Consider the following 14,131-nt stretch of genomic DNA (forward strand, 5'->3'; position numbering starts at 1 on the left):
GTGACATAAGTGCAATTTTTTTTTTTTTTTCAGAAAAACTGCCATTTCGAGGGGGGCGCAACTTACACACAGGTGCGACTTTACAGCAAGAATACGGTATGCGAGTGCTACAACAGTGCACCACGTTTTACAGCGCATCTTGTTGAGCCAGTACGTCACCGTTTACATGCACCACTCACTAAAGGGTCAGCCACTGCCATGCCGTGCGCTGTCTGCTTCTGCTATCCAATGACTGGGGCACTGCGACCAGTGAAGATAGCAGGCAGGCTCTGCTCCCTGTAATCCAACTGGCTACACTTCACCGCCTAACATGCTCCATGAAAGTTGACTTGCCCTTTCCGACTTAACCCTGCTTAGCAGATCACCGTAACACGCTCTCCTGCTGCATCAGCCCCGTTTACATGAGTGCGATATGCCAGAAAGTTCGATATATGCTGCTGTCACACTCATGTAAACACAGCTTACTTCTTTATAACAACAACAAAAAAACTACGCTAAAAATTATAACTAGACACTGAGTTAATCAGACAAGAGATCACAAATACCCAGACATAAAGATATGAGGCCCTATCCAAAAGCTTTGGGACTGGTGTATTATCTGCAGAGGATTTGCAGCAGCACTTTGAAACAATAGATCGAAGCAATACAACATCTGGAAACCATGAAAAATTTCAGTCAACCAGGCCCACACACAGTGATGTCTTTTAAATGTTCATTTATCATACCTAAAATATCCTACAGCCAGACTTTGCACATGCTCTGCACATGCCATGTTGCAATTATTATTATGAATTCTAGAAAAGAACACCCCTTGTACAGAAGAACATCCCTTGTAAAATCGCAAACAGAAGTAAATGAACTATGCTTTGGCAGTCAAAGTCTTCCCATGCACCACCTAATGAAAAACAATCTATGTTTTATGCATATGCAAGTAATACCTACTTTTGCCCCTGCACATCAAGTCCGCAAACATTTTTATTTTCGTTAGGCAAAGCGACAGAAGAATTTTAATGTGGAAGCATGGTCAATATTGTTCCGTCCGCGACCGTACATCAAATTTAGTGCACCAGTAAGAAATTAATGTGATGAAGATAGTGGTAATGACTCAACAAGTGCTTGGGGCACAGAGCACTAGCCATCAACAGTGCTTGAATAGTACACTTCTTGAAAGTTTTGTACAGAGACACGCCAATCACCGAACACCTATTTTTACAAGAATTTTGCCACAGTGCTCATAGGACTGCACTCTGCAGAAAGAACCAGTCATAAACAGTACTGACTGCTGCATCCCAATGATGTACTCTCTTGTTTAGCAGGAGGTTCACAGCAAAAACAGCATCTCCACTCACTGCATTCACCTACCGTATTTACATGATTGTAAGTAGACCTATTTTCTTTTAATTCGAAAATCCTAAATGGGGGTGGGGGGTTGACTTACAATCAAAACCAAAGCAAGGCCCTATAAATAAAAGTGAGACAAAAGAGAGATCAGGGATACTAGCACACGCTTGAAATTTTATGCTTGCTCTACAGCTCTACCCAGTAGCATGTGGATAGTCTGCGCGCTTTTTCGGAAGGATTTTTCATTTTTTCTTTTTTTACTTTTAACCATGTCCATGGGAGTGTCGATTGCTGATGGAAGGGTTGCTGTTCCAATCGCGGCAGCACCCCAAACCAGAAGTTGCAGCGCTTCCGGGGAATGCCGGTAGCTGATGGAAGAGCCGACGCCGCTTACGCATAGTTTCTCTTTGGCTTTGTTTGACGCATTTCACCATGGTTATCAAGATAGTATACTAATGTCATGCGCATTATTTCAATGAAGAAAAAATGTAGCCAAAGATTAAAAAACTGGAACAGTTTTACACAATTCAGAGGATATAAATAAAAATGAAGGTAGGGCATGGCATCCTCACCAGTGACAGCTTATAGGATACATTGACAAATGGCACACACGCTGGGACTAAGGTATACGTGCAGCTGGCAACTACTTCAAAAGTGATTGCTGCCAAACAGACCCAAGACAATTTTCTGTAAAAAGGACAGCACAAGTCGCAGAAATTTTGGATACCACGTGGCAAGTCTTGTACTCGAACAAAGAGTTGTCCTCAAGTCGAGGCCGGCAGAGTATCAAAATTTCCTCTTTGCTATAATAGTAGTATAGTCGCTTACCTAGCAAACAACTTCCTCGAGTGAACAATGAACTTGAAGATGTATTCTATACTCTTCATTGCACGAAACAGGAGGCTGCCTTCAGTTTCTTGAGTGTTGGTGTTGATATTGTCAATGTAGTACTTCAAGACAACAATGAGTTTGCTGCAAGGCAAAAGCACCATGCATTATAAACAAGAATACGCTTACAAGGTGGCTAGAAAAGTAAACAAGATAAAAGAAACCAGAAACTACAGTCAAGCCTACTTGCCTGCATGGCTATACAGTAGAATCTCGATGACACAAGCACAGTTGATATGAATTTATAAAGTTCCCTGGCCAGAGTGCACTGTGCACAATGTGCAGAATTTCAGATGTTCCAGTCTCTCGTGCCATTACGGATGATACGAACACGAGCTGCAACCACACCCTTGAGCACTGAGCGCTGCCCGTACCTCGCCAACGTCATGATTGTGAATTGAGCGGTACACACCGCGAGTAATGAGCAGTGTCCGTGTAGCCCTAGATAAATCCCTTCAGCCGTAAACAGATCTGCATGAATAGATTTCTCATGCCTCTGCATATAGATTTTGTTTATCTTTGATGATATGAATTTCAGATGATACGAATATTTTTTGTGACTCCATGAGATTCATATCATCGAGATTCCATTGCATTAAACTGCTCACACAGCCCTGCTTGCAAGAAAAAGGAAAGGAAACTGCCACAACAAGCTTTATAGCAATGATGCTGACTATCAAGTAAACCAAATATTCACAAGCAGTAAATACACAAGTGCCATCAACTACAATATCGCAGTAGCAGGCTTTCCGGCACATAAGAGCTAGGGTGCTACAAACCATCAAAACTGCAATGTCTAACATTCTTTTTCTACACAGAGCCGGAAGGGAAAAGGAGGACGCCAGTACACCTAAAGGAGGAACACATTTGCTGTTTGCCAGCACCTTCGTGGCTGGCACACCTCAAAGACACAGTGCATGCCCATTTTGAGATGTCACAGCAAGACACGCAAGCCATTGAATGGTACATGAGTTTGTAAAGGCAACACTTGTGGATGTTCACCTAAACCTGAATGGGCTACTAGAACATACCTGCATGGCTACTTTTTATGAGGTATACGCTGAAAAGGATAGCACTGAAGCTGAGCTGAACTAAAGAATGCAATAAGTTCTAGCGCAACTACATTTATCAGTCCGGCTGTAAGGCACTATTTTTCTAATTTTACAGCCCACCCTAACAAATGCTATCTGAGGTATGCCCTGCTGCTAAGTTATAGGAAATTCATGCAAATGACAAACATTGTAAAATGGAATGGATATAAATTCAGCCTAAATGTTATCAACTTGGTTAAAGGGAAGTTAATATGGTTTTTTGAGAATTCGACGACATTCAAGGATTCAGATGTAAGCAGCTTCTGTGTTAAATCATGCCAAGTAGTTTTGCACTAGCATTTAAAATAGCGACGCAATTGCCAATTAAGACTGCGACGAGGTTCTGGCTTCTCACTGTGTCGAAGAAGTGCAGAGAAACTGATGAGGATGTCATTGTTGCCTAAATTTCAGACTTTTGCTTCCTTCACCCACATGCTGCTAGTCCAATGCAGCTAAACAATGCTTCATGGGCTTTACCTTCAGTGGCATAGGTTTTCTTCTTCAGGCAACTGTTTCATTGCTGAAAACGTAGCGCCGCCATACTTGAAATCACTGCAGCCCCTGCCCAGTGCTGTGCACTGCAGAGAAGTCTGAACGACTACATGACTTTGTTTGGAGGTTACGTCACCATTTCAAATGTTACCACAAATTGACTTCACATTCTTTACCTGCAAGTTCCGCACATTTGACCCCTTTAAGCTCGTCGAATTATAAAACCGCTGCAGTTGCCCTTTAAGAGCAAGCAAGCAGTTCTTTTGACACACCACATTCACAAATTTACCGCTCTGACATTGCTGCTGAGCACAGCTGTAGGTCTGGAAAGGTAATAATAGTACAAGCCAACAAATACTATACACAAGGAGCTTTTCCCTTTGGTACGTGCCTTGCCCACTGAACCATTCTCAAGAATTCTCAAGCAAGCAGGCCAACCATGTTTGCTACACCTGTAAATATGACAAGTTCTGCTAACAGGAGCAAACTCAACTTTTGCCATGAACCATAAAGAGGCCAAGAACAATGCTATGGCATGTCCACATGGAGTGAATTCTAATGCATAACAGATTTTTGAGTGGCTTAATTGCATGGCGCATTGTAAATTTTTGTTGTATTTGCAACCTGCATGGCACAGACCACAAAAATAACTCCTTTTTTATGTTTTGCCAAAAAGGGCTGTACAAAACTACCATACTACTGCACTACCAAGTCATCGTACACAACCCTTTCACTAACCTATAGGAAATTAATTGACTGAGCCAAAAACATTGCAACCAGCGCTGTGCTGATTCAATATTTAAAGGACCACAGATGAGGCATCAAAGCTAACCTCTGCAAAATACCAGAGCCATGCGCGTCCCGAGAAGCTGTAAAAATTCCAATCAAAGCCTATTCGCTCTTTCCTTTGAGAAGCAAACATCCTCATCCTCTACTCTGGCTCCCGAGCCTTCAAGCTGACGTCATCTTGAAAACCTTCGCAAAAGGCATTCCATTGGTGCATCGTTCTCACTGACAGGCTAAGGGTGGGCGTAGCCGGTTCGTCGCGTCGTCTGCTCATTGCAAGCGCGTATTCCGTAGCACCTTCCTTTTTCATACCCGCATGCCTCCCCAAAACAAGGTTTTTAGTTACTCGTGCTAGTTCATGTACCTTCAGTGTGTTCTGTGCGTGTGCCATGTCATGTGTCGTACAGCACTCGTTCACACACTCGACCGCTATGCACACACACTGCTTCTCACTCGTCCATCTTGTCTACACTGTCAAGACAGGAACTTAGGAGCAGAGAAAAAAACACAAACACACATGGAGAAGCGCAAACGTGCATTCCAAGAAATGCCGGACGGTTCCCGGGTGCGCGTGCGTTTCGAACAAAGGAGACTCCTGCCCCTCCTAAAACGGTGGGGAGGCCTCACAGGAAAAAAAAAAAGAAAAGAAAAGAAAAGAAAAAGAAAAACTACATGCATGAAAAGGAGGCTCGCTAACTAGGAATGTTACTGACAAAAACAAACAGATATATGAAAAGATGCGCTCGCTAACATGTTGAGGTGGTCGAGGCAATCAAGTCACTTGATTGTTCAGTGAGTGGAAAAAAAAATAGCCGACGATTACGTTACTTCCTAATGCGAAATTTGAGCGCAGCTTATCAGCTGCTTCAGCTTTTCGATAGATTGAGGCAAAGAATTCGAGCAAGACATGTATGTACAATTACAGACAATTTGTTACTTTTCACATATATATTCCTTCTTCAAGAAGCACTCTACTAACAGTTCTTGATTGTTGATTGTCATAAAGGAAGCTTTGTGGATGGAGAAATAGATCGATATGTGCTCGACTTGCTGCAATAAATTCCTGGTTCTCAAAGACGAGGTCTGCGCAAGTATTTCGCGAGGTTGTCACAGCTGTGGGAGCCGTTACGAGCGAGAAGAACGGTATGTTCTCCTGTATAAGTGGTAAGAAATTCCCGCTTGTCTTTATATCTACATTAAAGTACCCACCCACCCTGCCACCCTGGCAGGTGGCAGCGTTTCTGGCACAACGTTGTCAATGCCAAAGCATGCAGCGCACATCTGTCACTGCCGTCAATAGCTTAAAGCACGATTGAGGTGTCCACTGTTCCAAGAGGGCAGTTATGAGCTTTCCCTCTGGTTCAAGTGTCCACCGAGACATGTGAGACAGATACTGCGCATTTCCTTTCCTCAAAAACCAATTTACAAATTTTATCCCCTGCTTTCCAAGCCCCCACTCTATTGGTTTTGTGGCTGTGGGAGAGAGATACTGCGCATTTCCTTTCCTCAAAAAAATACCGAAAACACTTTGGAAATTCTGAAGTGTTCTTGGCGAAAGCCTTGCGGTCAACCCACTGCCACTTCTCTGAACCGCTTGGCGCGGAATCACTGGGCCGCTTCGAAGCCATGCGTCTCACTCACTCGACAGCAACGAGACGTCTGGCGAAGAAGCGGCAGTGTAGCTGCCACCATTGACACGCGTGCGCTCATTCTACTGCTACTGTGCGACGTCACGGTTGCTATGCACAGCTGCGCCCCCCACTGGCGCAGCCGGTTGCTAAGGAGGGGAGAAGGTTGCGCTTTTACTTTCTCCTTTCCAAGCTCCCGCTCCATTGCTTTCGCAGCTTAGGGTGTACACTGCTGGTTACAACGGACAACGGCGACGGCGACGCAGCGAAAAGCAGAAATGGGTGCCTAAGAGCTGCGCTCTAAAATGCAACGACGCTGCTTCGTCCTTGGATGAGCACACAGCGACTGGAATCAAACCATGATCCAGCACAGATTGCCATAAGATTATGCCTCGAGTCGTGGTTGGCTCCAAAGCATCGGCCTTCCAGACACAACGGTCAAGAATGTGGTGGCTTGTGGAAGACACTTCAGTGCAGATGACTACGTCCATGGTCCAATTCAGGCAATGAACAGCCTCAAAAAGCAAGAAAAGAATTCTTTTCAAGGCGGGGGCCCTGACGTAGACATGTGATGTACTCCACCAGACACCACGCCTCCCACTAACATTGGAGGAGGAAGGGGGAATTTCCCTTGTGGAGCCTACTCGACGAGGCACAAGAGAGAAAAAACTAGGGGAGGGGACAGAAGGAGAGGCGAAGTAGTTTGACTGCGATGGCTATAACTACGCTATTAATGAGTCTTTTAAAAAAATATTTGCGGCCACGCCTTCTGAGGACGATACCTCGCTACCGGAGAAGTAGAAAATATTTTCGACCAGAGGGTGGTCAGTGGCCCTTTAAAGAAACACACAAGATTACACCTTCACAAAGTGGAGTTTATGAAAGTAAAACATGGTTAACTATAAAATCATCTGATGCAAGGGCACAAAACAATGCTTCATAATCTGACAGAATCTGACTTGCACTTGACATATAAAAAGTTTCAGTGTGCAAGCAGTTGGCTGCACTGACAAACTATGGCAGGTATCCTTTCTCCACCCACTCCTGACGTCTTCTCATTATGCTCACTCAACTCTCTTCACCTCCACAATGTACGCTTCCCACACAGTTCCATTATTTTGCTGCGTTTTAACTCCACACCATTACAATCAGCCTTTCTCTAGCTCAGTTTCACCATGGCCGACAAAGTGTACTAGGGCTGCACTGCCACTGCAAAGCATTAATCTGTTTTGTGAGGCGCCTTGCTAGAGCTGCATTGCCTCCACTCCTACAGCTGTGTTTGCTGCCAGCACCGTGCCAGCCAGGAATGCAAACACCTGCAGTCAGCACACGACTGGCAACACACTGGTGCATGCTCCCCTGTCACCGAAGGTGTTGAGTCATGCAGACTGTTCTTTTCTAATCACTACTCCACACCACCCTATTTTACCACATGAATACATCACCGACACCAAGCGATTCCTCTCCAGATGCCCTTTCCACAGATGCCACACGTGCAATACTCAGATGCATCATGTGGGGCAGAAAACTGCGGACACATTTCCATCCCCAAAAACTGGTGCACAGAAAATGAAGTGATGCAGCCATAGAAGGCATAGCTGCATTAGTATCTCCAAATAAAAATGCAGAGAGCTTACTTGTAAGCTAGTGTTGCACTGAATGTTTCCTCAATATACAAGTCTAGCACTGGCTTGAAGTGCTGGTACTTCCGATCAGAAATGAGACCAATGATGAAAACCTGAAAGAAGACGAAACAAATTTTGCTTGAAGGTTTAGATCAACAAACACAATTTAATTTAAAATAGGATGACACTACCAAAATAACACTTACCAGAGCTTCAAAAACAAGGTTATCATACAGCTCTGAATCGGAGTTCTTCATCAAAATGTCAAACAAGGCATCCAAGATGTCCTGCAGGAACTGGAAAACGAGACGACACGTGCTAGTGAGTACAGTTCTCGGCAAGCATGGTAAACAGATACGTTCTGCAGGAACAGAATTAGTGCACTACAAGAATTATATTGTCCTAAAGGTTACACACCTACCCTGTTACAAATAATGGGAGCTGATTACCTCTTAAGCAAGGGGCAACAGTGAAGCATGGGCTGTGTGTTGAACACTCCACTTCTTTCAAATGAACATGCCAGAACACAAGCAAAGCATGACCCAGCAAGCAGCAGCTGTGTGTCTCTGGCAGACCAACCTCTATATACGTCACACATACCACTCAAATCATCGAGCAATAGCTACTAGCAAGAACACTATTTCTGGAAGAGTTACAAATGTTATATATGACAATTTCCCATCCGATGTCACCAAGTATACAGTGCTTTCCTCTGCTATGTCAGAACCTTTTGCAGGAGCCAGGGCAATCAGCAAAATGTCACATGAGATGATGAAGTCACAGCCTTACAAAATTCATGTACACCTGTGTAATCAATGCATAGGGCAGATGAGATGCATGTGCCATCGAGGAGGTGGTGTGCTGCCAGGCACAGTTTTTGCCAGAAGTAACCAGGCAGCATGGCTTCTCATTTGAGCATGTACGGCCTGCCTCCCAAGCTCTAAATCTCTGGAAGGCAAGAACTTTTTGCCTTCCCCTTTCAATTTCAAGACCTTTTGATCTTTAGGGAAGTCATAAGAGCTCCACTGTACGAGTGACAAGCAAATCATGCTGTCTGGTGACTTTTGGCAAAGACTTGGTTACTTTTGACACAGACAGTACACAGCATATATGAAGCGAGGCACTATTATTGAAAAACACCTGTAAAGAAGTTTCATTAAATTTTAAATTTAGACATTTCTCTGAGAGCAAATTTGAACTGCATGTGCAAGATTTGTAACCTATTCACTTCTGAATAAAGTTTCTTTTAAGCAGTGTGCCACAAATGTGCTTTATCTACGAGAGGCATAATATTTTGATATGCCAAGACAAACCTCTTAAACTGCATGACAAGAGGTGCTGGAAATGAAGCCGCAACCTACAAGGGTGTCTGTAAAGCTGTCAACCAAGAGCAATGACAAACATGACAGCAATGACAAAGTGTTTCCTTAGAACTACTATGCAGCAAAAATATCTAAGTAGCGTTCGAATGCATACACAAAAGGTGTTCACATGAATAATACCTTCACAACTTCTTCTCCATCAACTTTCATTAATGCATGGAGGTTTTTTTCCAGGTTATCAGGGAGAGTCCACCACTTCAACAGGCCAAGAAGGTCAACTGTTATTTAAAAAAAAAAAAATGAAACAAATACTGCGTGACATATACTGTCAAATAGTGTTCATGAACAGCACAGCTTGAAGCCGAAGAAAAATCCAAATAGAATATAAACTACTAATTTCTTAGTACCCTAGTGCAAGAGCAGCTTTTAAATGACCTTTAAACTCATGATCCTTTCACATTAATCATTCTTGTTGTTTATATCTTACGTATCATCGATAAAATGTGAATGAAATTTCTACTTCGTTGCCACAGTTGATGAAAAACATTCATATCAACTTTCACAATGCAAACGAACACTAGCTCCCTCCTCCCATTTCATCCACAATTTCGTGTAGCAGCTGCCTCAACAATGCAATGCAAACAAAACAAGTTGTATAGGCAGCTTGTGCCAAAACAAGCACAAAATCCTAATAAGTGCATTGTTTCTTGCTTTCTCTGCACATTTTACCTATTCACATACTTTAGAGGCCCTTGAAGGTCTCACATAAGGGGTAAACAAAATAAGACTGATTGACTGAAAGATAAGCGGTGGAAGCTTTCCAATCCTACCAAAGCCAAAGAGATTACAATGAAGCATTGGGGAGCACCCTTTGTTGAGTTAGACACCCTTGATTTGTCTGCAAAGTGTACGTGGAACAACAATGCCATCATAATGCGTAGCTGTGGGCCACCCTGGGAAGGCAACAATTGCACACAAACTTCCGCTGCATGTGTGTAAGGTGTGTCTCCAATTGCAGTGCCCGATCTCAGCATGGGGCAGGTGAAATGGGCAAGTGAAATGAAATCTCATCCAATATTTTTACTCTGAATTTTCAAAGTGGAATAGACTGATCTGCATGTTCAGATTTGAATATAATTCTTTTCGCACTAGTTTCTGGAATGTATGAGCAGTCTCTATAACCAGAAAGGTCTGGCAGCGGAAAAAAAAACATTGCCGTGCCCCTTTAAAACTTTGGGGCTCATCGATAATTGTGGGGACCTTGAGGCCACTAGCAATTGGCAATAGCAGCTTGATACAGATGCATACTGCCAGCACTAATGTTGGAGATATATAAAGCTATCATGCAGGCTACAAAACAAGAGTTTGCCACCAAGTGCTACAGAAAGCAGGATGGTCCATTACAGACAAATCAAACACCACATAGTTAGGAGACTAGCAACAAAATATATGTGCCGCAATTATTCAGACATTGCAGGAATGTCACTACCAGTATAACAGACACTGCAGCAGTCAAGATATTACTGTGACAGAGTCTCTCAATTTTTTTGTTCTTTCATAACAAGTTGGAACATTACAACTTCACCCATATTCAGCACTGATCTCTGGAACTACAATGCTTTCAACTCTTAATGCATGCCCATATAAAAAGGTGGGATGCCAGAACAATTTTCAACCCCAGCAAGTTCACTGTCACAATGCTCAGCTGCAACCAAAAATAACTTCTGCTGCTTTTACCAAGGCAAACTCCACAGCCATAGTCCCCAGTTGTGTCCTCACCGTTCTGTGTGAGCTTGGTGGAGCACACCAGAGTGGAGATTTGGAAAGAATCCTTGATTGCAAGACTAATTCCTCCCGTCTGGAATGATGCCAGCTGGGACTTGTTAGGCTGTGCGTTGGGTGTTGACGAGTTCTGCATTATGGAGTTGAACTCGGCCCGAGTTGCTGGCAAAGTGAGGTAGCTGGTATCCATTTCCACATGCCGCTTGTGGTCCAGCTGTGGCGAGTTCATTTCTTATTGCAGCAGAACTGAGTGCACCACACAAAACATTCACAAAAATGCATGCACTAAGGAAGGCACTTGGGGAAATCAGAATGCAAAATAGGGCAGCTTGGCATGATACTTAAAGTACACATACCAAGGGCACACATCCTATCTGCAGATTTCTCTCGTTTCATCTCTGTTCCGGTAATACTACTGCTGATACCAGACAGCCTGGCTATGAAATGGAAGTAACGCTGGTTGCAAAGCCAAATAGCCAAAAAATAATAAAAGCAGTGCTTATTTCTACTTACTGACTGTGCGTAACATTCAATATCCTTAAGTAATGCGCAAGCCATGAATACTGAACAGGATGGCTCAACACAAATGATGACATATGAGACCCTCCAGTATGTAAACATGATCACTCAGCATTTTGCCCTTTGCTCCAACCTGGCTGCTCCAACTGGAAGTCAACACATTTGCTCAGACCCAGCATCAGCATAAAAATCATGCCATGCGCAATCCTTGGTGCCTGAAGTCCAATGATAACCGTTAGTACTTTTGCAGCTGATGCCACAAGTCAAGATTTAACGCGATCAAGCGCAGCCACCATGAAAATGCTCACAAACTACTAAAGACTTCTTAAAAGAACATAATTTCTTTGTGAGTTCACTACGTAGTCAAAACCATACAAATCTTCAATGCCTGACACTCTGAAGCGTGATTTGCAACATTTCTAAAGCTATAGCAGTACTTTGTCTGACAGAAAGCTGTAAGTTACTTAATACAGGATGTAGCAACAAACAAAACAAACATGCTGTTCTACATTATGCAGAATCAGTTGAAGTAAATTTATTAAATTGTATAGGATATTACATGTCATCCCTGTAGCAACACGAAAGTGCAGTAACACTATATAGGTGCTATGCAAATGTCATTTTTTGGACAGGTTGAACATGGATATAAACAAACCATTGCACAAACACGAGATGAGGAGAAAGACTTAAATATAAAACCCACTAGAATTTTTTACACACAGCAAAAAGCTTCTTAGCCTACACAGGCTTCATGTTGAAACTTCCAGACCATTGTAAGGCATTTAGCTTGCCTCGTACATGTTAACAAAATAACTGGTTATTAACACAACTATATGCCAACCTTAGACAGGGTGTTTCACCTAAGACCGTTAGCAATTTTTCAAAATAGGCTTCTTTAGTTAGGACAAAGCTTTTCTTGCTATAGCACTGTCAGCAGTTGTGTTAACTAGTAGGCTGGTTAGCTGATATTAAATAGAGTAGATGCCTGTTAAAATGAACTCAGTTAAGACGAATTCTCGGATAAGATGAACGATGCGAGACCATTTGGTTAGTTCCCCATAGGTTTCAATGTACAAAATATCCACTTAAAATGAACTGTTTTACAAGTACTTCAGTTAAAATAAACTTTCACAGTGACCCCATGCAATGGCACTTGTGGAGCATCTGCATGGCTCTATCAAGGAAAAAAAAAATAGCGGTGTAATCCATGCTATGCCTAGACTACCCCACTGCAGGAGTGCATGCACGCTAACCCTCGTTCTAAGATCATAGCAACACAATTTGCGAGTAAAATTTTTAGAGGAGAGTAAAAATGGTCCTTCCATCTCATGTGCTGGATGAAATCTGGGGGCAGATGCAACCAGCAGGAGTGTAGGCAACGAGTGCATGTTTCCAAAGAGCACATCACGTGCAGACAACCCGCAGGACAGAAGCAGAGCATGTGCTGAGAGTGTCATGGAATGCACAAACGAGGAGGGGGCTGGCATGGAATGATGCCATGAGGCAAGGGATGAAACAGGCCGTGAAAAAAACGAGGACACTAGTGCTGGCACAAGCATAATAGAGAGTTATAGCACACCATGATCACCATGATCAGTGATCCGCTACTGTGATCTGCTTCCACGCGCTGGAAGCTCCTCTGAACTTGGAAGGTATATGGCTGCCACTGCCTAGTGTTTTCAGTACAACAATCCTCTTTGTGATTCTGTGTGTATCTGCCTTCACAATGTCGCTATTGTGGGTGATAAGTTAAAGCCCTGAGTAGTTGGAACATGCTCAAAATGACAATATCGTGAACTCACATTTACAAGAAACAAGAAATGAGACCTTCTGAGCCTGGACGGACTGACAAAATTTGCGCACAAAGAGACGCGACCACCTAGCTGTTAAATACATTCCTGCATTAAAACTACAAAACGCAACACAAAGAGACGCAACCACCTAGCTGTTAAATACATTCCTGCATTAAAACTACAAAACGCTTCCACATAAGAAAGCGCACACTCCCGAGATGGCTTCCAAGCACCTTCAAGCAAAAGTGCAAGGAAGCTGGCTTGCAGGAGTGTGCTTTTTTGGGGGGGGAAGCTTTCTTTATGGTGCAAAAAAGAAGGCACCTTACGCCTTTCTGCACTCGGAACAGAGATCCAACATGGCCAGATCTCGGCATCACGCACAGGTCACATGCCGCGCGTTACCTCCGGCAGACTAATGGGCATGTAAGCGCGGAATGCACCCGCTCGTTGACTTGGGGCTTGAAATATTGGTGTCGAATTTTCAACTAACGCAGCGTTGCAGAATTCATTATCGCAGTGCGGAGATGGCCAGATATTGGCACCACGTGAGCATTGTCTGCGGCGGACTTTAAAGGCGCATGGTGCACCTTCTCTTAGAATTAAGGTGGGGTGAGACCTCAAAAGTGGTTTTCAAAATTGGCTACAGAGTAGTTGTAACACAAGCTATGGCTTTGAAGTTTGCTAGCAACCTTCTACATGTATGCAGCTTGCATTAGAGCTCAAAACTAGATTAAAATTTTGCCTAGTATTGTTTTTGTTCATTTTTCCACTCACGTGCCTTTTTTATTTCAATCTACTGAATGCAAAATTTTGTGTGAGAGTAGAAGTGGCTATTCTGAATGACCAGGATTAAGATAATGCTCT

The 14,131-nt window shown here is 43.2% G+C and overlaps 1 protein-coding gene across 2 annotated transcripts in view; it reads right to left on the bottom strand.

The window, feature by feature from the left end:
* Positions 1-14,131, bottom strand: part of mbc (dedicator of cytokinesis protein myoblast city) — an 81,070-nt gene that overhangs the window by 40,850 nt on the left and 26,089 nt on the right. For both annotated transcript variants that reach the window (XM_089579032.1, XM_089579033.1), the window contains exons 18-22: positions 10,953-11,169; positions 9,354-9,451; positions 8,058-8,147; positions 7,864-7,964; positions 2,170-2,313 (exon numbers count right to left, since the gene is read on the bottom strand). In XM_089579032.1, the coding sequence (XP_089435158.1) occupies positions 2,170-2,313; positions 7,864-7,964; positions 8,058-8,147; positions 9,354-9,451; positions 10,953-11,169 (650 nt within the window). The remainder of the gene's footprint in view (positions 1-2,169; positions 2,314-7,863; positions 7,965-8,057; positions 8,148-9,353; positions 9,452-10,952; positions 11,170-14,131) is intronic.

This window comes from Amblyomma mixtum, chromosome 3, assembly GCF_055824585.1.
Source record: "Amblyomma mixtum isolate Tamu chromosome 3, ASM5582458v1, whole genome shotgun sequence".
Taxonomy (NCBI): domain Eukaryota; kingdom Metazoa; phylum Arthropoda; class Arachnida; order Ixodida; family Ixodidae; genus Amblyomma; species Amblyomma mixtum.